This window comes from Onychomys torridus, chromosome 8 (genome assembly GCF_903995425.1).
Source record: "Onychomys torridus chromosome 8, mOncTor1.1, whole genome shotgun sequence".
Classification (NCBI taxonomy): Eukaryota; Metazoa; Chordata; class Mammalia; order Rodentia; family Cricetidae; genus Onychomys; species Onychomys torridus.
In genome coordinates, this window is record NC_050450.1 from 59,233,494 (window position 1) to 59,260,623 (window position 27,130).

Genomic DNA, 27,130 nt, shown 5'->3' on the forward strand with positions numbered 1-27,130 from the left:
CCTGAGTGAGATGCAGCCCATTGCTCCTCACCCTTTCTCCTCTTTGGTTTTGACACCTACCTCTCCTCTCGACAGTAATTGAGATCTTCTAGTTGTTTCCTCTTTTGGTCACATAATAATTTGACCCTTCAAAAAAAGGAAGTAGTAAAGGTTAATGGAGAGCCAGGCTTCCACAGGTGGTTACAGTGAGCCAACCCCTAGCAAGGACCAATGGCTGTTGGACACAGGACACTGTACCTCCGCTGAATCTCTTCCTTGGCCAGGTCCTGCTTGAGAATGTACTGGTCTCTGAACACCTGGGTGGCTCTGCTGATAAGCTGAAGACACTCCTCGGGAGGGGGGGCCAAATCCTTCTCAGATGACCTTTAGAACAGTGTCTGTCATTATTCTCTCTAGCCAGATACAGTAACCAAGCAGACAAACCCTAGCAACATTTTTGTTGTTCCTGTTTTGTTTTTTTGAGACAGGGTTTCTCTATGTAACAGCCTTGGCTGTCCTGGAACTAGCTTTGTGGACCAGGTTGGCCTCACAGACAGAGATCTGTCTGCCTCTGCCTCTAGAGTGCTGGGATTAAAGGCGTGCCCTACCACCCCTGGCAAGCCCTAGCTAATTTATCACCCCTGTTTAGCACTTTTCAGGTGCCACTTTTGACTAGCTGATATGTGGCTATGTCCTCTCCCACTGCACCACACTAAGGACAGAAAAGGCCAAAGGCAAGGATGAACACTTGGTAGCAAGCACACAAAGTCCTAGGTTCAATCCCCACTTTAAAGAAAAAGCCCATTCTTAAAACTCGTATGTCCCAAATCCCATACTTAAGAAATGCTGGGTTGGTGGCACTACGTTGCAAGATGCTTTTAATATGCTTCTCAAAGGAGTCTGGGGTTTCAGCCAGGATGCGCAGCGGAGACTCTGCCACTTCAGCATCTTCTCGGGTACACAGCAGGGGAGGAGATGCTGGGTGGACTGTACTTCTGCAAAGCAAACAAGTCAGGTCCACTATGGAGCTAGTTGTTGCATTACAGGATGTCTTTAGTCACACCAAAACCCACAGTCACAAGGACCTAAAGTACAAGAACGTGCTTTCTGTTCTGGAAGGTCATCTTGGGAAACTCTTGTCTTGTCATTTGTCTGAGCATTTTGACCTATTTAAAATTCTTTTTGAAAAGATCAAAGCAACTCAAAAAAGTAAATCCCATGGCCTCTCTCTTGCAAAGGGCTCAAGCCAGCACTATAATACTTACCATTCCTTTTTTGGGCATAGTTTAAATTTGATAAATGCTGGTGTGGGGCAAGATGACTGTTGTGTACTATATTTATTTCTACATAACTTCATTTCTAAAAATTACACTCAAGAGCAAACATTTCCAAAGGCAATTTCCGAAAAAGCTCGAAGGACCGTGAACTTTAGCAGTCCATAAGTAACATACTTTGAAGGCAATTCATATTTGAAAGAGCTTTGTAAATAAGAGTATTAATATACAGACAACTTGTATTTTTTGGCAAATGGCAGAAATATGATTAAAAGGTAACCATCTAATTAAGAGTTTTCTCTCCTCTTTGAGACTGATGTTTTTATTGTCCAAATAGTGTGACCAGGCTTTATTTAAAACACTAAAGGTGCCAGGTGGTAGCGGCGCACACTTTTAACCCCAGCACTCAGGAGGCAGTGGCAGGCAGATCTCCGTAAATTTGAGGACAGCCTGGTCTACACAGCTAGTTCTAGGATAGTCAGGGATACATACAGAAATCATTCTCAAAAAACAAAAAAAAATAGGTAAATACATTGCATGGGTTCTGGAGATTGAACTCAGGTTGTCAGGGTCAGTGGCAAACACTTTACTGAAGCATCTCACTGGTCCACTGGCAAATATTTTTCTAGTGACTCTTTTGTTTAAAATTGCTAGAATTTGTGTTTCTTAAATATAAAGCAACATATAATTTATACCTATACTTTTTTTCCTTGCCAAATAATGTAACTGGTCAGTTTTTAAAGAGCATGCAAGGACAGTAACTGTCAGTATTCAGAAGCACCTTCTTGGATTGCACATCAAGAGACTGGAGGGACTCACATTTGACACCCCAGTGATTTGGTTTTCATGTCTATTTCTACATTTTTAAAACTTGACCTCCTGGGCTGGAGAGATGGATCAGTGGTTAAGAGCACTGGCTGTTCTTCCAGAGGACCCGAGTTCAATTCCCAGCAACCACATGGTGGCTCACAACCATCTGTAATGAGATCTGGCGCTCTCTTCCAGCCTGCAGCCATACATGCAGACAGAACACTGTGTATATAGTAAATAAATCTTAAAAAAAAAAAAAAAAAAAAAAAAACAAAAACAAACAAACCAAAAAACTTGACCTCCCAAGGTTGTTAGAAAAGGAAAATGGTGACTACAACTTAATACATGAACTCAGCTTTATGTTCTTCCCTCAGAGTTGCACATTTTGATGTCCCTCTGAGACTGGCACAAAGAGAGATAAATTAAGTACAGAATTTGGGACCGGACAGACTTTCACTTGCATGAGAGCTATGTGCACCTGTGACTTGTTTAAGCCTTCTATTAAGTGGAGATCAGTATATTCCTCAGGGGCTTGTCTGATGTATCCTGGAGGGCATGCAGGAGAACACCTTATATCTGAGCCTGATGTGAACCGTCATTAAATTCAATCATAATATGTAGTTCAGCACCTCAGCTCTCTGAACTTGGGGAGAAAATCTCTAGTTGGGTGCAGGGATTCAGGCTTGTAACCCCAGATGAGGTAGGGACTTCTCTAGGCCAATATAACTGCAGACTGAGACCCTATCTCAGAAACAAAAGCTGTGATTCTCAGTTATGAGATGGCAAAACAAGACTAAACACCACCATGCCTAAAATGGCACCTTTCAGAGATGGCTATATCCCACTCAGTTCAGAAGCCAAACCATACACCATATAGACAGCCTCAAACCAGTTACTGAGGGCATTTCCCCAGCTTTGATTTGGCAGAATTAGAGTTGTGTGAACACAGAAAGGCACATACAATAAAGGTCTTATGAGACATTCATAGGTACTGGTGATGCAGATCATCGTGGGTCCCAGGATGTCCGGGACGATCCAGAATCCCCGAATTGGAGCTGGCTGCCTGGAGAGAGACAGTCACAGTTTAGTCACAAAGCAGCAAATGCAACAGAACCAATAGCAACTACATGCTATCGAGTCCACGACCTTTTGATATCCTGAATGTCAGTATAGTAACCACCACAAACAGTGATTTGAAAACATACCCTGATCAGTTTAGACCAAGCTCCCACTTAGCAATCTATAAGCTATTTACCAATTACCCAGGGATAAAAAAAAAACCCTCTGCATCTTTCTCCCTGCTAAGGCCTGCCTATCTTGGTGAACCTAGTACATCTAATGTCTACAAACTGCTCAGAAACCACACCCACTGTCCCCACACCTGCCAAGGCATTTAGTGTGCATTGCATTATTTCCTCCCTACTTCCTTTTACTAGAGGTGGGGGAATCCATGGCTCTCAAATGGGAACTGTTGTCCTCACCAATAAGCTTTACTAACTGGTCTGCACGTCCATTCTACCTGTGTCTAACCACATTTCTGCACCTTATTGTCAGTGCCAGCTCCTGTCACATCTGCAGTGCGCCATCAACTATATAATTTGAGTGTTCTATTATGCATCTCTTTTCAGCTTATAGACAGGCTCATGTTTTGTCTCCTTTTGTCCATTCAAAACATTCCCCACTGTGGCTTTATGGGAAGCTTCATTGTATTACAGTCTGGCTCCTCCTAACCTGTTCTTTATTTTATAACAGCAATCTTGTGTGAGTAAGTAGTATATACACAAGTGCCTGTTCACACATCTGTGTAGGCATAGCTTCATTCTAGTCCCTTGAGCCAGAGTTTCAATGAGCAAGGCTGGCAACCTGGTTCTGCTCCTACAATGGAGCGGGGTATACAGGAGTACATGACCATACCTAGCTTTTTATATCTGTTTAGAAGTTTGAACTCAGATCTTCAAGCTTGTTTAGCAAGTGCTGTTACCCAAAGACCCCACCTCCCCATCCATTTTTCTTCCTTTTTTAAAAAAAGATTTATTTATTTATTATGTATACAGTATTCTGTTCGCATGTATCCTTGCAGGCCAGAAGAGGGAGCCAGATCTCATTACAGATGGTTGTGAGCCACCATATGGGTGCTGGGAATTGAACTCACGACCTCTGGAAGAACAGCCAGTATTCTTAACCTCTGAGCCATCTCTCCAGCCCCCATTTTTCTTTTTGGAGCTGAGGATCGAACCCAGAGACTTGTGCTTGCTAGGCAAGTGCTCTACCACTGAGCTAAATCCCCAACCCCCCATTTTTCTTTTTAAAATAAACTTTATTATATATCTTAAAAAAAAACCTCACCAAACAAACCTTGCAAATAACCATCATACACTATAATTAATCAAAGTCTATATATCTCAGTGAACTATAGTTAGCAGTATCCAATCCATATATAAAGATGAGCATTTAGACCATGAAACCAGTACTGGGCCTGTAAGTAAAATGCAAAACTGAGGCTATAGCTCAGTGACAGAATGTTTGCCTAGAATGCACAAGGCCCTAGGTTCAATGAAGAAAAAAGGAAGGTGAGGAGGCAGAGCAGCCATAGAACCCTGCATATCTGTCTCTGATCACAGCCATCCTTCTTCATAGGTAATCACTAATCCTATTTTCACACTGTCATGTCTTTGCCTTGATTTCATTTTAAACAGTTATTTTATGTGTATGGGGGTTTTGCCTCCATGTATGTCTGTATAACAAGTATGTGCCTAGTGCTGGCAAAGGCCAGAAGGTGGCATCATATTGCCAGTAGCTTGAGTTACAGATGGTTGTGCACTGCCATGTGGGTGCTGGAAATTGAACCTGGGTCTTCTGCAATAGCAGCCCAACACTCTTAACTTCAGAGCCATCTCTAGCCAAGTAAGACTAATACACAGTTCCCTGCTCACCTTTTATCCTGGTGCAGTTTACTGTCATTCCTTACCCCTCCAGTACACTGCCCAGTGTTAGTCTATGGCCTACCAGTGCTTATCCAATGCCTCTGTGTCCTTGCAAATAGCTCCTCGAGATTTCACATCTCCACTCTGGGGCCCTCCATTCTCTGAACCCCTTTCTTAAGGTTCCTTCCTGGGATCTGCTGCTCCACTCACTGCTCACAATCATGTGTTGCTTGCTTCTCTCAGGACTCCTTGTCTGACTCTAGACCCTTTCCTGGGCAGTGTTTCAGAATAACAGTTCCAATGCTGACATCTGTACTACTCCAGACCATTCCAAACTTCAGACCCATACACATAATTGCCTATTAGGCTCTTCTACTTAAGGTGCTCTAGAGGGCTATCACCATCTTCCCAAATCTGCTCTTCTACATGCTGGTTTCCCAGAGGGTACTATACTACATCTATTCATTTACCCAGACAAGAAACCTGGGATTCATTCTGTGTACCTCTCTTTACTTATCAACCATTTAATGAATATCTACTAGGTACTCTTATACTGAGTAAGCAGTCACAAAGCCAACAGAGAATCCTAATAAAAAGATAGAGACTGCAATCATAGTGTATGTGTGCACAGAGTTGGGGGGTGGTACAAAGACAACACAAGAGCACAGAATTAGACTGGGGAATTAAGAGAACCATCTTTGAAGAAGTAATTTGATAAGAAAATAAATATTAGCTAAGAGAAGATGGAAAACAAATTGGGGGACATAGGAAATAGGGTGACTCTGAAGCACAAGAAAGCTTAGGATAAATACCTGATAATTATGATAGTTTTACAAGTGAAGTCAGAATTACCAAAACAATTATTTTCTGGGTACACAGAGAAAGAAGGTCCTTACCTGCATGGCAATGGCTTTGTACAAAGAATGTGCTCTACAAAGCATTTCTGCTCTGCAGCAAGTTCCTGTAAACTATCCTTATCTTCTTCATCTACAAAGGAATGTATTACAGAAATTAACCAGGGCTTAGACAAAATGGCAAGTTAAAATGCTGTCATCTTTTAAATGCAAGTAAGTTCTTGTTTCAAGCCACTGCTTCTCACAGAGGGTTCTGTTCTCAAGTAGGCCCCAGCTGAGGAGTTACTGAGAGCTGCTGGAAGAGGGTGAGAGTTTTCATAGGGTCTGGTGAGCTTGATTTATTTATTTTTTTTAGTTTTTCGAGACAGCGTTTCTCTGTGTAGTTTTGGTGCTTGTCCCGAGGCCTCTGTAGACCAGGCTGGCCTTGAACTCACAGCCAAGTGTTGGGATTAAAGGTGTGCACCGCCGCCGCCGCTGCCGCTGCCGCCACCGCCGCTGCCGCCACCACCACCACCCGGAGAGCTTGTCTTAATATATGGTCCCATACACATGAGAAAGTAGGCAACCCTATTTGGATATAGTTTATTTAAAAAAAAAAAAAAGGGACATGAAGTTGGGGCGGGGGTTGGGGCTTGAGATGTGGACCTGAAAGGAGTTAGGGGAAGATGTATGTATGTGTGGTGAATATGAACAAAATACACTGTATGCATGTATGAAATTCTAAAAAAATATATTTAAAAAAAGATAAAAACATTTAGTCTGTCATTAACTATGGTGTTAGCTGTTGGGTTTTCATAAGTGTTGTTTATTGTTTTAAGAAAATTCCTTTCTAAGACTAGTTTGTCAATGTTTTTTAAGTAGTGTGGAGGATCATAATTGAGGTCTTCTACATGCTAGGCAAATGAGCTACCACTGAGCTAGATCCCAGCCTATTTGAATGTTTTTAACATGAAAATATGTTAAATATTCTTTTTTTATATCTGAGAAGAACATATATATGGCTTTTCCCTTGTATTCTATATGTTAACACATTACAATGTTGGATGCTAAAGAAACCCTCCATTTCTGGAATAAACAGAAAAACTAAAATTACTATAGTTACTCAATCTTTTTGTGTCTATATTTGTCAGACTTATTTGCCTCTAGTTTGTATATTTTCTTTGGTTCTGGTATCACAGGTTGAGGTAAGAAGTGCTGTTTTTTTTTGGAGAAGCTCACGAGGAATCAATATTTTAAAAGGTCTCGGGCAAGTAGTCTACCCCTCCACCTCCCTTCCCTACTCCAGTCAGTTCTGACGTCTCTCCATTTCATCTAGGCCTTCTGACTGCCATGTTCACTCATGATTTTAAATTTCTGTAAGCCTAACAATAACCTACCTTTGTTTTCTGACTATAATAATTTTAGTTTCTCTGTTTTAGTAGTTGGTCTGTCTAGCTAAACGTTTATCAGTTCTGATGATGATCCTTCCAAAGAACGTTTAGTTCCACAGATTCTATTATTTTTTTCCTTCTTCTCCCAACTACCTTCTGTTAGAACCTCTGAAAACTACTGGGAAATATACAATATTAGTAAACTCACCTGATCCAAGAAACTTGTGAAGTTTATGAATCCAAGTCAGCCCAACACTGTGCACGCCAGCTTCATGGGTACAGTGGTATCTCGAAGGACACTTGGGATCTGCAGGTGGGACCATCAAAAATAAAGGTAGCTACTGGGAAACTGAAGAATTTACCCAGTAGAGCCTACAAACACATGGTGATGGAACTGCTGTCTACAGGACCTTCACTGTTATCAGGGACTTGAAAGTTTTTTAATCTGAATTCCATTTTCAAATTAACAAGTAGTACCTCACTATGAAGCCCTGGCTGGCCTAACTCAGTGTGTAGACCAGGCTGGCCTCAAACTCACAGATCTACCTTTCTTTCCCTGTGCAAGGACTAAAGTTGTGCACTGCACTATCCCTGGCCCCAAATGTAATTTTCTTTTCTTTTTTTTTTTTGAGCTGAGGATTGAACCCAGGGCCTAGCAAGTGCTCTACCACTGAGCTAAATCCCCAACTCCCAAATGTAATTTTCTAAAAGTATTTCCTGTCAGGTAAACCATTCATCCTTTTCACATTTATTTCGAGTTGTTCAAAATAAGGGTGGTTGAGAATGCAACTCTACACATACTGTCTTAAGATCCCACAGCTCAGGACTCAGAAGATGGCCATGATCCCACTGGGGCCCTTTGACCTCTGGGACTGAACTTTCTTGGATAAAATCCTGTAGGGCTAAGAATTTTTGTTTTAATCTCTAAGAATCAGATGCTCTAAAAGAGAAGCAATCATGAACAAAAGGCTGTATGCTGATGACAGCTTCTCAAAGTCAAAGATCTGGAATCTTGTTAAAAGACACTAGTTCCACACTGGGGACAATATCCAGAGTAGTCACAGAAATCATCATCAAGATGAGAAAGGAAGAGCGAAGGTGGGAGGAGGAGGAGGGAAAGAAACCAAAGGCGACACTGAGAAATAAGCAAAGCCAAGGGAGATCCCTTGTGGACACTCTGTGACCAAGTTCAAGTTAAGAAAACACCTCATGGTTCAAGACTGAATTTAGTGTCACAGATAAAAGTGATACATCAGTGGTTTTGTAAAAGGTAGAAATACAGTAAAGACATGTCTAGGAGGAAGCGAGGCGGGAGACACAGGCTATGTGTGATGGTGCAAACCTGTCATGCCAACCTCTGGGGAAGACAGACATGGAAGCCGTGAACTGACCTGATAAAAGGATTTACCGATAAACTGATTTAGAAGACTCTAAGTCACACAAAAGCAAAACTGCCTGATAGAGGCAGTTTAGAGAGGATGATCCTGGTTAACAGCTGCCTAAGGAAAAGCAGGCCTGGTCTATGTGGGAAGAACTTTTGACAGTTTACATTGTAGATTTCCCCATTTGTCCAAACAACCAAACCTTGGAATTACTGTTTCTGCAAAATATGTTTCACTGTTCGAAGTGTAATATTGTGTGAATTTATGAAAGCTGAGGAGAATTTTCTGTTTGAGGCCAGTTCTCATTTGTGCATTAGCCAGAACATGTTATTACTAAAGAATTCTTCCTTTATTTAAAAAGAAAAAAAAAAGGTAGCTATGGGGCTGGCAACATGGCTCAGCAAGTACCAGGAAAGGTGTTTGCCATACAGCCCTGCAACAAGTTCAATCCCTAGAACCCAAGGAAAGGTAAAAGGAAAGGACTGACTCCACAAAGTTGACCTCCATACATGTACTGTGGCATCCGTGCCCCCATACCATGTACCTCCCCTGCCATAGTAATATATTTCTAAAGATTAAGAAAAAAAAATGGAGAAAAAATAATGGGCTGGAGAGATGGCTCAGTGGTTAAGAGCACTGACTGCTCTTCTAGAGGACCTGAGTTCAAGTCCCAGCAACTACATGGCAGCTCACAACTGTCTGTAACTCCAAGATTCGATACCCTCACATAGACAAACATGCATGCAAAACACTAATGCACATAAAATTAAAAAAACAAAAAACCCCAAAGAAACAGAGTAGTTGTAAAAAAACCTATGCTTGCACACATTTACTGAATACAGAACTGAAGTACCTGTACTACTACTATAGCACAGGTATTGCAGAAGCCATTGATACACTGCTCAGTACATAGTCCCATCATGAAACAGTAAGCAGTTGCAAAATAAAATACAACCTTCTTTGAGCCTAGAACCTATCTTTAGCCTGCTGAGTGGCTGTGATTACAACTACACCTCACCATGTTCAACTCTCTCGAATTCCTATTGCTTCTTATAAATATTTATCTCTATGGTTAAGATCTCTTTAAATTTTATTTATAGTGTGTGCATGCAAGTGTGTGTGTGTGTGTGTTCACATCTCTCTTTATATTATGTAAGTACTGGGGATCCAACTCAGGTTGTCAGGCTTGGTGACAAGTATCCTTATCTTCTCAGCTTGTCAGTCTTCCCTTTTCTAGACAGGGTCTCATGTAGCCTAGACTGGCCTCAAACTTGCTATGAGGTTGAGAATGGCCTTTAACTTCTGATCCTCTTGTCTCTTATTTCCAGAGGGCTGGGATTATAGGCACGTGTCACAACCTTGATTCATGTGGTACTAGGGATTGAACCCAGAGCCTTGTATATGTTAACCAAGTACTTACTGTTGGCCACATCCCAGCACATTTAAGATTCTCTAAAAGAGGGGCTGGAGAAGTGGCTCAGAGGTTGAGAGCACCAGAGGCTCTTCATCCCATTCATTTCCCAGTACCCAGAGGTATGGTAGCTCACAACCTTATGGAACTCCAGTTCTAAGGGAGCTAACACCCTCTGCTGGTCTCCACGAATGTGATGCACAAAAATACACACAGGCAAAACACCCATACACATAAAATAAAATGGACTAGAAAAATAAGTTATCAGTTGAGAATATATACTGCTCTTCCAGAGGTTCCCAGCATTCACACTATGTGGCTCACAATCAATCCCTTTTAACTCCAGTTCCAGGAGACCTAATTACCTCTTATGGCACATATGTATGTGCATGCGCACAAACGCGCACACACTTTGAAAAAACATTTAAAAAATACAGAAAAAATTATATAATAAAGTTGATAAGATAGCAACAACAATTCATAACCACTTAAGTTAAAGCTTTCTATTAATAGTCTCACTTTTTAAATTCTGATTTCATAGTTAAGTTAATCTTATGAAGTTGATGTCATGATTTATCTAGTGTATATACTGGAGTTCTGGTAACTTTGAAAAACAACTTTTAAAGGTGTTGGGTCTGGTAGTTAGTACAAGCCTGTAACCCCAGCACACAGGAAGGATGTGGAGGTAGAATGATCCCAAGTTTGAAGCTAACCGTGCCGCACACTGACCCCGTTCAGATAACAGAACAAAAGGCTGAGTGGGCAGCTCATGAGGAATCCTAGCATTCAGCAAATACAGGCAGGCAGGAATGTGAGTTGCATAGCCTGAGCTACAGTGAGTTCTGGGCCAGCCTGGGTTACACAAGACCTTGTGTCAGTCAAGCCAAGCCAAACCTTGTTTGTCAAATCATCCCTCTGTCTGAACAATAAAATATTGAAATTTTTTTTTGTATAAATTTAAGATTTAAGACTCAAACCAGCTTACCTGGTCTACAGAATTAAAAATATTCTTTCAAACCATTTGGGATGTTAAAGTCTAGAGGAAAAAAATCTTTAATATTGAGATATAACAGAAAAATTTTTTTAAAGGTCAACATTTGAGCCATTTTACTTTTGCCATAAAAATCTTAAGTGTTAATTCAGTGATTGTATTATGCTTTAAGTACAAATAAGAACAAGTCAGAAATGTGTTTCACAAGAGAAATATTACTTTCATTAGAAGAATCAAGAAAAAAATGTTTGTGGTTAAGATTTCCAAAGACATGCCAAGTATCAAAGTAATGGCTACTCTTGGTTGTCAACTTGACTACAACTGGAATTACCTAAACAGAAGCAGTTGGGTCACTTGTGAGGGATTTTTCTTGATGGGATTATTTGAAGTGGGAAAATCCACCTTGAATCTGGGCCACACCTTTTGTGGCAGCCTGTATAATGGGCAAGGAAGAAAGCTTTTACTCTTTGCCTGCTTGCCTTCACTCTTGCTTGCTGACATTACAGCCTACTTCTTTGGGACATACACTGAAGGGCAACTGAGACATCCAGCCTCATGGACTGAACAACTACTGGGTTTTAGACTTTCTACTGGCATACAGCCATTGTTGGACTACCTGGACGACAGCCTATAAGCCACTCCAATGAAGCCTCTTTATGTATGAAGTGCCATGCCTGTCTGTTTCCTGCCATAATGATAACAAACTCTAAAACCATAAGCAAGCCCACAATTAAATGCTTCTTTTTATAAGAGTTGCCTTGGTCATGGTGTTTCTTCACAATAAAACAACAGTAACTAAGACACGTGTATCTTTATAAGGAAATCAAATCATTTTTTTTTCACTTTACCTCACTGTGTGTTCATCTATCAAGTTCTTTTTTTTAATTTTTAATTTTTTTTTTTTTAATTTTTGTTTTTGTTTTTTTGAGAGTTTCTCTGTAGCTTTGCGCTTTTCCTGGAACTCACTCTGTAGCCCAGGCTGGCCTTGAACTCAGAGAGATCTGCCTGCCTCTGCCTCCAGCGTGTTAGGATTAAAGGTGTGTGCCACCACCGCCTGGCTTCTATCAAGTTCATATACTTAATGTTTATATTGCTTAAAAGACTAGACATGCTCAGCGAATTTTCTTTGCAGGCTTATTATATAAGGAATACTGCTTTGAATTCACTATATAGTCTGAGATGACCTTGAACCTCTTGATTCAGGCTTCTGAGTGTTGAGGTTATAGATACATACATTAAGCCAGGCTATGAAATCAGCTTTTGTGAGGATCAGCAAAAAGTCATCATTAAACATGTGGGTGGCACCAGTGGAGTGGCTCAATGGGAAAAGTGCCCACCACACAAGCCTGATCCCCAGAATCCATGTAAAGTGGACAGAATCATCCAGAAAGCTGTCCTCTGATACCCAAACTTGATACACACACACATACAAATACCACATACAATAATAAAGTGGACCCACAATGAAGATGATTATGTTAAAACTTGAGTCTGCCTTGGAAAGAATGTGCTATGTAGTAACTGAAGTCCAAAAGAATCCACAGGGATAACTTTCCAAAAGCTGAGATCACACAATAAACTCCATGGCAGCCATTGCTAAGTTAGTATAAATACAATGGGATAAAAGAACAGCACTTAGTGAAGACCTTACCTACCTCTGTGCAGTTTAATTAGACAGGAAAAGTCAGAAGCATAGGGATCATCCTCTCCAGATGCCAGTTTCAAGGCAAGCTCTAATTCAACACACTCAAACACATACAGAGAAGGGATGAGGTCAACCCTGGGATCCCAGGACTTTTCTGACTGTTAAAAACACAAAGGGGGAAAAAAAGGACTGAAATTTCAACCTCTCTGAATTAAAAAAAGGACTCAAATACAGAAGCAAAAAACCTGGGTCACTTAGCCCTTTCAAATGTTAACTTTATCCCCCACCCCAATCCTTAAACACCTAGCTTCCTGTTATCCTTAAACAACATAACAAAAACAGAAGCCTGGGGAAAAGCAAGCCCAGTGATATAAAGGTCTTTACTGTTACCGAGGACTAGAATATGGAGGTCAAGCTGAGTCTGGTGCACACCTTTAATCCCAGCACGCAGGAGGCAGAGACAGACACCTCTCTGAGTTTTAGGCCAGCTTGGTCTACATAGCAAGTTCCAAGACAAGCAGGGCTACACAGAGAGATCTTGTCTGAAGAAACCAAAATAAAAAAAGAATACAGAGGCCTCAAGAAACCAAAATAAAAAAAGAATACAGAGGCCTCAAGAAACCAAAATAAAAAAAGAATACAGAGGCCTCAAGAAACCAAAATAAAAAAAGAATACAGAGGCCAGAATCACCGTTAACAATGGTGTTAATAAGTGTGTAGGAAATTGGGCACATACTTGTAATCCTAGCACTAGCTGGGAAAGTCAAAGCAGGAGGCTTTCTAGATAGAGACCACCTTGGCCTAGTGTGTAAGTTCAAGGCCAGGCTCAGCCACATAGTAAAACACCATCTCAAAAATAAAAGAACAGGGGTTATAGAAATATCTCAGAGGTTGAGTGCACTGGCTGCTCTTGCAGACGACCCAAGTTCAGTTCCTAGCACCCACAGGACAACTAACAACCATCTGTAACTTCAGTTCCAGCAGATAGATGCCCTTTCCTGAAGGTCTTTTTTTAAAACGTAAATTTAAAAAATAATCAAAAAATAAACTTAAAAACAAGCATGGTTCAGCTTTTCTTTCATTATGTTCATGAGTGTTTTACTTGCAAGTCTGTCTGTGCACCATTTGCATACCTGGTGCCCACAGAGGCCAGAAGAGGACATTGGATCCCCTGGGACTGAATTACAGACAGTTGTGGGCCACCATGTGGGTGTTAGGAATTGAACGTGATCTTCTTGAAGAGCAGCCAGTGCTTATTAACACTGAGCTGTCTCTCCCAAGAGCAGACTTCTGTTTGGAGTATTCAATTTACTGGCACAGGGTGTGAAACAAAGATCAGAAACAAATACAGTTTCATGGACTGGTAAGTTGGGCAATCTTCTAACTTCTTTCCACTTGAAGTCTTAATTATGCTTCACTTATTTTTACATCAAACTGGCCCATAGAGTACACCTGCTACTGGAGATGGGAAATGTAGCAGCAATAGCTTGGCACTTACTGTTTGATCATCTTCTTCTTCCCCCTCTAGTACAACACAGTGGTACAGCATTCCTGACTCAGTCGCAATTACTAAGATATTGGGAACACAGGGTAAACAGAGTATAGCACAGGCGTCATAACCGTAGTTATCTTCAGCTGCAGGGTGCATGGGCAATGGTCCCAACAGCTTTCCAATATTCCCAGGGCTAACGGAAGAATGAAAACATGATATCAAGAAAATGTTGACAATTGCACCCTACTCTTTGATTTTTGTCTTCCTTCAGCTCCTGTAACTTCAAATAAAGGTCTTTATTTTTCATCTCCCACTCCCATCCCAGCAATAGTGATTCCTGATCTGAGATGATTTTCCCTCGAAAGGAAAGCAGCAATGCCTGAAGGGACTCCAGTTTTGCTTCGTTTGGTGTCTTCCTTGCAGTTAAAGTCCTATGTAATTTTTGTCTTTAATTCTTGACCCTCCTGTCATAGCTTCCAGAGCTAGGATTCTAGGAGAATGCCACTGTGCCTTTGAAGACACTGTAGACTGTCATACCGTGAGGTTCAGGGGCATGACTGGCATCTATCTGTGGTAGTAAGATCAGAGGTTCCATCCCCAGTAATCACTACCACCAGAAAAAAAACAGAGAGACAAAGGGCTGGATAGATAGTTCAGCGGTTAAGAGCATTGGCTACCCTTGCAGAGGACCTGGGTTCAATGCCTAACACCCACATATTGTCTTATGAATGTCTGTCTGTAGCTCCAGTTGTAGGGAATGTGATGCCCACTTCTGGCCTCTGGATGCATATGGTACACACACACATATATATAGGCAAAATACTTACACACATGAAATAAAAATAAATTTTTTTTCCCCAGAGCTGAAAACCAAACCCAGAGCCTTGTGCTTGCTAGGCAAGTGCTCTACCACTGAGTTAAATCCCCAACCCTAAAAATAAATCTTAAAAAAAAAAAAAAAAAAAAAAAAAAAAAAAAAAAAAGGACAAGGTCTTATTACATAGCCCAGGCTAGCCTCAAACTCAGAACTGCTGTGTCAGCCTTCTATGTGCTGAAATTATGGCATGTACCGCATGTAGCCTGGTTTCCATTTTTCCCACTCCACTGACAGTACTCTAGCAAAGATCACCTATGAATCCAGAGGTCTAATCTAACCTGCTATATTATCACTGGGTAACTACTGTTGTCGCCTGACATTGTTTTTCTTTTGAGACAGGGTCTCTCCACATAGCCTTCGCTGTTCTGGAATTCACTATACAGACCAGGCTGGCCTCAAACTCACAAACTCTGCCTGCCTCTGCCTCCCCCGTGCTGCCATGAAAGACCTGCACCACCCGCCTGGTTGCTTACCACTGCCAAAACTCCTAACAGCTTCTTTTCTGGTCGTACTCTCTACCTTTCTGAACTGGTCCTTCTTAAGCTTGGTTCCCATTTTTCTCTCATTTTCTGGGCTTTAAGGGTGAACCCAAGACAAAACAAAACAAAACAAAAACCCCAACAACAAAAAGGCAAAACTGACACCGAAAAACAAAAAACCAACCATGCTAAAAAACTCTGGGTATACTGGGTAGAAACTTAGACCACTCTAGTCCCTCCCTGTCCTACTCTGCTCAGAAACCACCCTGTCTTCCAGAACAGACCTCACCATGTTCATTACCTAGAAATGTAGCTCCATCCATTTTCCATGGAAGATAATGCCAGCTTCAGTATTTATTGTTGTTTTTACCTGAATTCACTGCTCTAGACCAAGATGTCAAATGACTGAACCTGGAATGGCTTCTGTGCTTATTTGCATACTCTACTCTGGGATGCCCTTGTGACTAAAATGGTCTCACCCTTCCTGACGCTTCATTTAATCCTGCTTGAGCCTGTTAGTCCCATGTGACATCAGTTCTCTGCAAAAATTCCCCTAACTCCTGCAGTCAAAATAGTGTCTCCTTTTTAGTACTTAATGTGTCCCAGTACTAGGAAATGAGTCCTTATATGTTCATGTGTACACATGCCTTTTCTCTACAATTTCAATGCAAGATATCAGATTACATCGAATCATACCCATGCTAACTTGTTTTTTCAGTTAACTAGACTTTCTGAGCTAAATTTAGTCTTTTCTTAAACAACACAACTTCCCTAAAAAAACAAGGAAGAGGTCAATCAAATAATCTGTACCATTTCTCATCTATACCCAAAACAGGAATGTTCATCTCAAGTTCAACAGTGATGATGTATACAGTAACACTGGTTACTGCATTAACTTACACGTGTAACAGACTAACGTAGGTGAGGAAGGTCTCCCCATTCTCATATAAGATGTACAGTGGATACGCCACCGCTTCTTCTTGGCCTTTTTGTCCAAATATATTCTTTGAGACTGCTGCCAGTGGCCCAAAGTCAAATGCAACTGCAGTCTCTCCTAGAGATGCTGTATATGCCCTTCTGCAAAGAGATTCGAAAAAAGTTTGTTGAAAACAAAAACTATCATTATGAAAAATAAACAAATTAATATCATAAAAATTAGTGAAAAATTTTAATTTTGAAATAGTTTAAATACAGACACACAAACAACACATATATAGAAATATAAAAAGAAATGGAGCCGGGTGGTAGTGGCTCACACCTTTAATCCCAGCACTTGTGAGTTGAGGCCAGCCTGATCTACAGAGTGAGTTCCAGGACAGTTAGGGCTACACAGAGAAACTCTGTCTCTAAAAACAAACAAACAAACAAAAACAATGAAAATCAGATAATTCAAATTAATTTATTCCAATAAAATTTACCACTTACTATGGTAAATAAACCAATCCTTCTGCTTTGGCTTTGAGTGCTGAGATTACAGAGGTGTGTCATTTTTTTTTCCTGAAACAAAGCGGTGTTATAAAGAAAAAGGAGGGCCAAATGGTGTTTGTAGGAGTGCTGTTTAGTAGCCTGCATGGCACAGGAGGACTTTGAGAAGGTGACATCTGAGCACAGGTCTGAACAAAGTATGGGAACTGGTCTAGTTATCTGGGGAAGGAGCAGTTGAACACACTAATACACACTAATACACACCAAAGGTCTAAGGTAGATAGTGATGTTTAAGGAATGGCAAAGAGGCCAGGGCATCTGGAGCTTGGAGAGCAAGGGCACAGTGGGCAGAATTAAAGTAGACTGGAAGTCAGGGGTAAGCCTGTGGGCATCACATAGGTCAGGGTGTGGAAAACAGGTAAGTAGAGTGATCTACTGAAAGGGAAGTTAAGTATTCCTTTGGCTGCTGTGCTGGACACAGGCTACAGATTATAAAGGATTTCCACTTTCTCTATAGTGCTTTTTTTCTATTTTTCCCAAATAGATATGCATTACCTGTATAGTTAGGAAAGAACTATAAAACCATGGTGCCTATGTTTATTAAAATCTGGTATAATTCATTACCCAAAATGATTCTTGTTTAACAAAAGGTTAATGAGTATGGGTAAATTACAACCAAAACTTCACACAGTTTAAATAATCAACATCATCTAAAGGTGTAAATACCGTATTTTAGTTTATCACATGGAAAAGTATATGGTATCAGAATGTGAGAAATATCAAGATAATGGAACAAATAGAGAAGTTAATGAAATAAAATAACTCCTAAGTCACTAAACTGAAGCTTCATTATACCCAATCCCAGCACTCAGGAGGCTGAGGCAGGAAGGTTCCTACAACTCTGTTGCTATGTTGCTACCTTAAGCTTCATAGTGAAGCTTTTAGGTCAGCGAGAGCTACAATGTGAGAACCTGTATCAAGAAACAAAGAGGAACTCAGTGGGTAAAGGTGCCCGCCTCCAACACTGACAGTCTAAGTTTATCCTTGTGACATTCATGCTCCCATGAGTTAAGACCTGCCTCCTTCAAGTTGGCCTCTGGCCTACACATACATCAATGCATGAGTACACACATTCATGCAACATGAGTGTATGCACATAAGTAAATAAATTAAAGACAGACGGACAGATTGACTGGCTGATAGGAAGTAGGTATGAATGAATACTCTGTGCCAATACAAATGCTAAACAATCTTTTATTCTGATACTAGGGGTTGAACCTAGGGCCTTGCACATGCTAGGTAACTACTCTACCATCAAGTTATATTCCAGGTTGTGAGCACTTTTTAATGAATGATCCCACTCACTCTGTACAATAATCCTAAGAAATGAGCACTGTCAATTTTTTTTATATTCATGGAATGTAGTCACAGAAATGAAGCTTAGTACAATTAGAAAACTTTCCCATTCCATATTATGGCTTAGAATTTGTTCTACAAGAAGGCCCACCAGGGACTGAAGAGATGGCTCAGTGGCTAAGAGTACTTGCTAGTCTTCCAGAGACCCCACCAGATGGCTTACCTAAAACACCATCTCTCAAAGGAGCCTGCAATTTATTCATGGCAATATCCATAAATGCACACAGTATCAACAATTATTTAAATCCAAGTGTAATATATGTAGGCAGACTAATTATCCATATATCCTGGATGGACCCTGCACAAAATGCATCATAAAATGAACATGACTGTGTGACTTCACTTAGACCTGAAGCCAGAGATTCTCAGTGGCTCAGATCTCCCTCCTGTGTCCTCCTGGGCACCACCTCTTTCCCCCAGAGATAACAACTGTCTGGATATCTGTCACCATCGATTAGTCTCATCTGTCTTCATGTTTTATGTGAATAGAACCATGTGGTAAAATCCTAAAAAAAAAAAAAAAAAAAAAAAGAAAGAAAGAAAGAAAGAAAGAAAAAGGAAACTTTCCCAGATGCCAGAGTCTAGACTGGAACCAGATGGGCTGACTGATGCCAGATCAGAGTACTTAACACTATATTTGCTCTACTGACTCTTATATATATACTGTGCCTATCAAAAACAAACAAACAAAACCCTACTACCTAACTAGGTTAGTTCCAGAAACACACTACAGGACAGAAAAATGCCCTGACTCAAGAAGAGGACTAACCTCTGAGTTAGGTCCTGCCCTATTATGGAAACAAATGCATTAGAATTTAAGCTGGTACTGTATTTCTTCATATCATTTAAGTGAAACTTTCAGAGCTGGGACAACCAGGGAGTAAACAGTCCCAGGCTGTAGCAAACCCCTGGCTCTTAGCAGTAGACATAAATCCATCCTGGAGAAATAAACCCCAACTCAGACTCTCAATATTCCCACACTTCAAGATCAGGTAAATATAAATTCCCAGTAAGAGATCATTAATGAAGAAAAAAGCAACCTGACTGTAGGTTAGGAGAAGAACAAACACAGATCTTAGTACACCACTATCACTCCCATTAGGACTTTCAAGTTTTAAAAGTGTCAAATACTGCCAGGCGGTGGTGGTGCACACCTTTAATCCTAGCACTCGGGAGGCAGAGCCCTGTCTTGAAAAACAAAAACAAAAAACAAAGTATCAAATACAGAATAAAGATGCATAAAATGTTCAAGAAATTATATTTAGAACAAGAAAAACTAACATGAAGATAAATAAATGGAAATTCCAAAAATATTGACACTATATCTGACTATGTGTAGTATCTACCAGAAAGACTGATCAGGAGACCAGAGGGGTGGGTTCTGCAAGCTCTAAGGATGATCCCATCAAGGGTAAGCCAGGACATGTAGTAGGTAAGAAAACAAAAGAAGCCAGCAGCACAGATAATCAGAAAGGCCAGTCATAGAGGTGCACACCTTTAATTCCAGCACTCAGGAGGCAGAGGCAGGTAGATCTCTGTGAGGCCAGCCTAGTTAAAATAGTGAGTTCCAGGACAGCCAGGACCATGTAGAGAGACCTTGTCACAACACAACAAAAAACGGTAATCAGGGCTGAGTCTATTCTATTCCAGGTGCTGGGAATTTGGCAATCTGCCTTACCCATACAGAGTGCACTGGTAGGCCTCCAGCCTAACACTTTTACAATTTTTAGAACTACAGTTTTATGACGTATTGCTTCTGCCAGTCATATTTTAGAATTTTCTTTTTCTTTTTTTTAAATTTTTCGAGACAGGGCTTCTCTGTGTAGCTTTGTGCCTTTCCTGGATCTCGATCGGTAGACCAGCCTGGCCTTGAACTCACAGAGATTCGCCTGGCTCTGCCTCCCGAGTGCTGGGATTAAAGGCGTGCACCACCACTGCCCGGCTAGAATTTTCTTAAAAAAGAGATCAAACTGTTAGTTACAATGACAGATTTGTGACTTGTTATATTACCACAAGCATGTTAAAACTCACCTTTGGGAATTCTGGTAGTTACTGGTAAGAGTGCATTTACATTCTCAATAAACTCAACATTTTGTGACAAATAAAAACTTACCCTTTATTGAGTATTAAGCTTTCCTCCTCTGCTTCTGAAAGTACAATCACCTTAGTGGGTGTCTGAGGCTCACGGAGAGAGTAAATTCTAGCAGTCAAAAGAAAAAAGAAAGCAAGAGAAGAAAATAGTACTTAAGTTCTCTTTGATGCCGGGCAGGGTGGCTCACACTGTAATTCTCACTTGGGGGGCTGAGGTGAGAGGACCACGAAGAATTCTGGGCTACATTTACAGACCAGTGTGGGTTACAGAGTAAGGCACTATTTCATCAAAACAATTTAATCAGTTTTTAGGTATTTTCCTACCAGGGGCTGGAGACATGGCTCAGCAGTTAAGAGTTATTGTTGCTCTCGTACAGGAGCTGGGCTTAATCCCCAGCACACACATGGAGGCTCACAACCGTTTGTAACTCTAGTTGTGGGGTTCCTTCCTCTTCTGACCTCCATGGGCACCAGGCATGCATGAGGTGCACATATATACAAAACACCCATATGGCAAAACACCCATATAAATAAAATAAATCTAAAAAAATTTATAAAGAATTTCCACTAGTTCTCAAAACATCTCTTTGCCAAAGATCTTATCTATTTCCTCTAGTTAACCATACAGAAGGGGAGTTTATGACCCAAAGAAATGCTCTCTATCTTTAGCAACATTTTTTGGGGGTGGCAGATGGGTAACAGCATTAGGGATGGAACCCAAGACCTCAAGCGTAAGCACTGAACCACTGAGCTCCAATTTCCCACACCTTTAGTCCTACAGCAACTTGATATACTGTGCTTTGTTGATACCCATGGGAGGCTGGCCCCTTTCTCAACAGAAACAGGAAAAGTGGATTTGGAAGGGGGTGGGGAGGGGGAGAATGGGAGGAGGCAAGCCTTTAATCCCAGCACTGAGGAGACAGAGGCAGAGAGAGGCAAGTGGGTCTCTGTGAGGTCAAGACTAGCCTTGTCCACACAGTGAGACACTATCTCAAAGGGTGGGGGGGGGGGTGGGGGTAGAATGGTTTACAATAGGCAATCAGATAAAAACATTACAACATTCAGTGACTTATTTGCGTTATCCCGAGCAAGTATTCAGTAAATAAATAGTAAGACACAAAGCTTTTCCATTCACAAGGTAAACTAGGGAAGGTAAAGGTCACCTTATCACATTGTCTGATGTCAACAGCACTATGTGGGGATCCAGCATCTCACTTGGATACCACGCAGCATGCTTCAGAGTCAGAGAGGTAGAGCTGGTGAAGAATCTCTCAGCAATAGGTGTGGTGCTAAAATAAAACAATTTTCAAAACCATTTGTGTGTAGAACTTGGATGAAGCACACTCTAACCTACTGACACACAGTTCCTTCCCTTCTCTTATCATTCAGAGAGCATTCCAAGAACCTGTCCAAGGAACTACAGCACAAATAGCTTCTACATTACAGTAATATACTTTATACATTTTGGCTTTGTTGGTTCAGACAGGATCTTGCTACACAGCACTGGCTAGGGCCTAGCCCTTGAAAGACCCCCCCGACACCCCTATAGTAATGCTATGTTTGTAAGGAACAAAAGACAGTTCCAGGAAACAGAATGGCCCCACCACAGCCCAGATAGCTATTAAGAAATGTTGCTCAACCCTTTGATGGACACTGATTGTTCTCAGCCAAACCTTCGTCAATGCCCTGTTGTGCAAACCCCCTAAGAGCCATTGGAAATTCCCCAGCTTGTGAGATGAGGCACGTAGGGGAACGAAGGAATTCAGCTAGAAGGCAAAGGTGTAGAGATAAGCAGGATGTCAGGGACAGACCACCTGGCGTCAGTACGGTAGGAATTCTAGATAGGGGTTGAGTCAACACACATATCTGGTTACCAAGGAGACCCACAAACCGCCCTGAGCCTGAGTTCACGCCCTATTGGATTTATACTTGTATACTCGCGCCTCGCTTTGTCCAATTAGAGCTCTGTAACCATTCGCGCCTTGTTTGAATTATCCAATCAGAGCCCTTTGACCAATGCTTTCTGCTTCTGTACCCGCGCTTTTTGCTATAAAAACCCATCTCACCAACCCAGAGGCGCGCAAGTCTTCCGAGAGGCTTTGTCGCCCAGGTACCTGTGTTTAAATAAACCTCGTGCTGTTGCATCTGATTTGTGGTCGCTGCGTGCTCCTTGAGACGGGGGTCTCACCTGAGGGGAGATTCCCTCCGGGGGTCTTTCATTTGGCGAGCCAGCCAGGAGGCAGAGACCCTCTACTCACGGACCACCAACCCACCATCAGGAGGTAAGCCGGCCGGCCTCGGTATTTGTGTTTAAGCTCGAGCCGTCCTGTGTCCGTTTTGTCTCTGTGCTGTCTGTTTCTGTGTTTGAGTTCTGTTCCTGCGCAGCGTCCGGAGGGACCAGGAAAGGAGGCGGGCAAGGTCTGCCGTGAGGCCGGGCCGCCTGATTGTAGTGCCGGGAGAGGAGGCAGGCAGACTTGTCGTGAGGCCGGGCCGCCTGAGTCCCGCACTAGGGTATCTCCCCTAGTGTTCTGTATCGGGGTGAGGCTGAAGGGGCTGACGAGCCCGGACTTCGCTCACCAACCCTGGAAGACGTTCCACGGGAGTCTGAAGTCCCCTTTGGGGCACGGTTTTTCGGGGCCTCCCAGGTATCCGAGGGATACGTGGTGTTGGCAGGGGACGGAGGGCGCAAACCCTCCCAACCCCCGACTGAGTTCTTGCTTTCGGTTTTGCGCCGAAGCCGCGCAGCGCGATTTGTTGTCACGTCTGTTGTTTGTCTGTTTCTTGTTTGTTGCCTAATTCTTCTTTATCTAGACACCAGAATGGGACAAACCGTCGCTACGCCCCTGGGCCTCACTCTCGACCGCTGGTCGGATGTAAAAGGCCGTAGCAACAATGAAGGAGTCATCATCAAAAAGAATAAATGGACCACCCTCTGCGAGGCCGAATGGGTTAGGATGGGTGTCGGCTGGCCCCGAGAGGGCTCCTTTAACCTCTCTTTGATTTCACAGGTTGAAGGGAAGATTTTTGCCTCCAAACCCCACGGGCACCCGGACCAGGTCCCCTACATAGCCATCTGGAGATCCCTGGTAGAAAACCCATTTCCATGGGTCAAGCCCTTCCTCCTAGGTCCCTCTACAACCCCTTTGGCTTCTCCCCCGCCCTCCGCACCTCCTGCGATTTCTTCCTCCTCTTTATACCCTATACTTCCCCGCAAAGAGGCTCTCAAGCCTTCCGTCCTCCCCTCCGACCTAGACTCTCCCCTCATTGACCTCCTAACAGCTGAGCCGCCACCTTATCGTGCAGCACTAGCCGCGCCAGCCGCGGGACCGGAAACAGGGACGCCGGCCATCGGAGGGGCAGCAGCCCCTGAGAGGATGGCAACTGGCGGGGACACAGGGGGGACCCCGGTTCCCTCACCCATCGCCAGTCGCCTTCGGGCCCGCCGGGATGACACCCCCCTGGAATCCAAGGCCTTTCCCCTCAGAGAAGGGCCTGGCCGCCACCTCCAGTACTGGCCATTCTCGGCCTCTGATCTCTATAACTGGAAACAATTTAACCCCCCGTTTTCCAAAGATCCCGTGGCGTTAACCAACTTGATTGAGTCTATCCTAGTGACCCATCGGCCAACCTGGGATGACTGCCAACAGCTTTTGCAGACCCTCCTGACTGTGGAGGAGAAGCAGCGGGTGTTCCTGGAAGCACGGAAGCTGGTCCCCGGCGAAGATGGGAGACCTACCCAGCTCCCCAATCTCATTGACATAGCTTTTCCCCTCACGCGCCCAAATTGGGATTATACCACCGATGAAGGTAGGGGACACCTACGTCTCTATCGCCAGTTGCTCTTAGCGGGTCTCCGTGCCGCTGCCAGGCGGCCCACTAATTAGGCCCAGGTAAGAAGCACCATCCAGGGAAAGGAGGAGACGCCGGCCGCATTCTTAGAAAGGCTAAAAGAGGCTTATAGAATGTACACCCCCTATGATCCAGAGGACCCAGGGCAGGCGCCAGGAGTTATCCTGTCATTTATCTACCAGTCGAGCCCAGATATCAGGACTAAGTTACAGAGGTTAGAAGGACTGTCGACATTGAATCTTTCGGATCTGTTGAGGGAGGAGAGGATGTGGCAGAAACAGGATGAGAGGGACAAGAGACGACACAAGGAGATCAAGACACTGGCCGCCGTAGTGTTGCAGGGCCAAGACAGAGAGGGAGTTAGGATGGGAGAACGAAGGCGACCCCCTCTTGGAGAGGCAATAGTCTCAATCCCCCCTCCCAAGGGCCCTCGGCAGGTCAGAGAATTTTTGGGCACGGCCGGCTACTGCCGCCTCTGGATTCCAGGGTTTGCTGAACTGGCTGCCCCCCTATATCCTCTCACTAAGCCGGGAATCATGTTCCGATGGGAGGAAGAACATCAACAGGCCTTCCAACAAATTAAAAGAGCATTGCTCGAGTCACCAGCCCTGGGCCTACCAGATCTAACCAAGCCCTTTGAACTATTTGTGGATGAGAACTCAGGCTTTGCTAAAGGGGTATTAGTGCAAAAACTGGGGCCCTGGAGGAGGCCGGTGGCCTATCTATCCAAGAAATTGGACCCGGTAGCCACTGGATGGCCCCCTTGCTTACGCATGGTAGCCGCTGTTGCAGTCCTGCTCAAGGATGCGGGTAAACTGACTCTGGGTCAGCCAATGACTGTGCTATCCTCCCATGCGGTGGAAGCCTTAGTCCGGCAGCCCCCAGACAGATGGCTCTCCAATTCCAGAATGACTCATTATCAGGCCTTACTGCTGGACACCGACCGAGTGACCTTCGGCCCCACAGTTTCCCTCAATCCGGCCACCCTACTACCCCTGCCTACCTCCTCGGGGGAGCATGATTGCCTCCAGATCCTGGCAGAAGCGCACGGCACCCGTCCAGACCTGACCGATCAACCATTGAAGGACTCAGACTATGTCTGGTTCACGGACGGGAGCAGCTTCCTCGAGGAAGGGATGAGAAGAGCAGGAGCAGCTGTCACCACTGAGTCTGAGGTGGTCTGGGCCTCGCCGTTGCCGGCTGGAACATCGGCCCAGAAAGCGGAGCTGATTGCACTCGCCCAGGCCCTCCGGATGGCGGAAGGTAAGAGACTCACAGTCTATACTGACAGCAGATATGCCTTCGCCACTGCCCATGTGCATGGAGAAATCTACAGACGGAGGGGCCTCCTGACTTCAGAAGGTAAAGAAGTCAAAAATAAAAAAGAGATTCTGGATCTCCTACAAGCACTATTCCTCCCACGGCAGCTCAGTATAATGCACTGTCCAGGGCACCAGAAGGGGAACACAGCGGTGGCTCGGGGAAACAGGCTGGCTGACCTAACCGCCCGAGCCGCAGCCTCCCAACCACCCAAGGAAGGGCAGCTGTTGATGCTCCTGCAGGGTCACCCGCCGCCTAGCAGAGGCCCTATGCCCTACAGCTCTGAGGACCATGAGCTAGCAAAGAAAATGGGGGCGGAGTGGGACTCTGAGAAGCAGGCTTATACAAAAGAAGACAAACTAGTCATGCCTACTTCCCATACTCAATACATGCTCAAGTTCCTTCATGCACTGACCCATCTAAGCAAGGGCAAAATGAAGGCCCTACTGGCCGACGAGGCTTCTGGGGCTATACTACTGAACCAGGACCAAATACTCCAGCAAGTGACCTCTAGCTGTCCAGCATGCGCCCAAGTGAACCCCGGAAAGGCCCACTTAGGCAAGGGAACCCGCCTAAGGGGCCATCGCCCTGGGACTCATTGGGAAATAGATTTCACAGAGGTAACGCCCGGACTCTATGGCTACCGTTACCTCCTGGTTTTTGTGGACACCTTTTCTGGATGGATGGAAGCATTCCCCACCAAGAAGGAAACAGCCAACGTCGTGGCCAAAAAGCTGTTGGAGGACATTTTTCCCAGATATGGGATGCCCCAGGTAATGGGGTCCGATAATGGGCCTGCCTTCGTCTCCCAGGTAAGTCAGAGGGTGGCCAGATTGCTGGGGATTGATTGGAAGCTTCATTGTGCATACCGGCCCCAGAGCTCAGGACAGGTAGAATGAGCTAATAGAACCATTAAGGAGACTGACCAAATTAACGCTTGCAACTGGCTCTAGAGACTGGGTGCTCCTACTCCCTTTAGCCCTTTACCGGGCCCGGAATACTCCCGGACCCTATGGTTTGACTCCCTTTGAAATTATATATGGGGCCCCCCCCACCTATTGTGAATTTCCTTCATCCTGACATTTCGTCCTTCGCCACCAGCCCTACCTTAGAGGCACACCTCCAGGCCCTCCAGCTAGTACAGAAGGAAGTTTGGAAACCTCTGGCAGCGGCCTACCGAGAGCAACTGGACCACCCAATAGTCCCTCATCCCTTCCAGATCGGGGACTCCGTCTGGGTTTGGCGACATCAGACCAAAAATTTGGAACCACGGTGGAAGGGACCATACACCGTCCTGCTGACCACACCAACTGCTCTCAAGGTCGACGGGATTGCTGCCTGGGTCCACGCCTCCCACGTGAAGGCTGCTTAGGAGATTGACCCGACCAGTGCCAAGGAGTCCACATGGAAGGTACAGCGCACTCAAAATCCACTGAAGATAAGACTCTCTCGTGCCTGATACTCCTCCTTACTCTCACCCCTCTCCCAACCCTGGGGTCAGGATCCCCTCACCAGGTTAAAAGGCTCACTTGGCAAGTTAT

General features: G+C 43.7%; 1 protein-coding gene across 1 annotated transcript in view; it reads right to left on the reverse strand.

Moving 5' to 3' along the window:
• Nucleotides 1-27,130, reverse strand: part of Nup88 (nucleoporin 88) — a 46,797-nt gene that overhangs the window by 1,603 nt on the left and 18,064 nt on the right. Inside the window, exons 3-13 of the mRNA XM_036198035.1 lie at nucleotides 21,584-21,709; nucleotides 20,443-20,529; nucleotides 16,389-16,565; nucleotides 14,139-14,325; nucleotides 12,651-12,798; nucleotides 7,420-7,518; nucleotides 5,884-5,974; nucleotides 3,025-3,126; nucleotides 816-974; nucleotides 238-363; nucleotides 61-126 (exon numbers count right to left, since the gene is read on the reverse strand). Coding sequence (XP_036053928.1) covers nucleotides 61-126; nucleotides 238-363; nucleotides 816-974; nucleotides 3,025-3,126; nucleotides 5,884-5,974; nucleotides 7,420-7,518; nucleotides 12,651-12,798; nucleotides 14,139-14,325; nucleotides 16,389-16,565; nucleotides 20,443-20,529; nucleotides 21,584-21,709 — 1,368 coding nt within the window. The remainder of the gene's footprint in view (nucleotides 1-60; nucleotides 127-237; nucleotides 364-815; nucleotides 975-3,024; nucleotides 3,127-5,883; nucleotides 5,975-7,419; nucleotides 7,519-12,650; nucleotides 12,799-14,138; nucleotides 14,326-16,388; nucleotides 16,566-20,442; nucleotides 20,530-21,583; nucleotides 21,710-27,130) is intronic.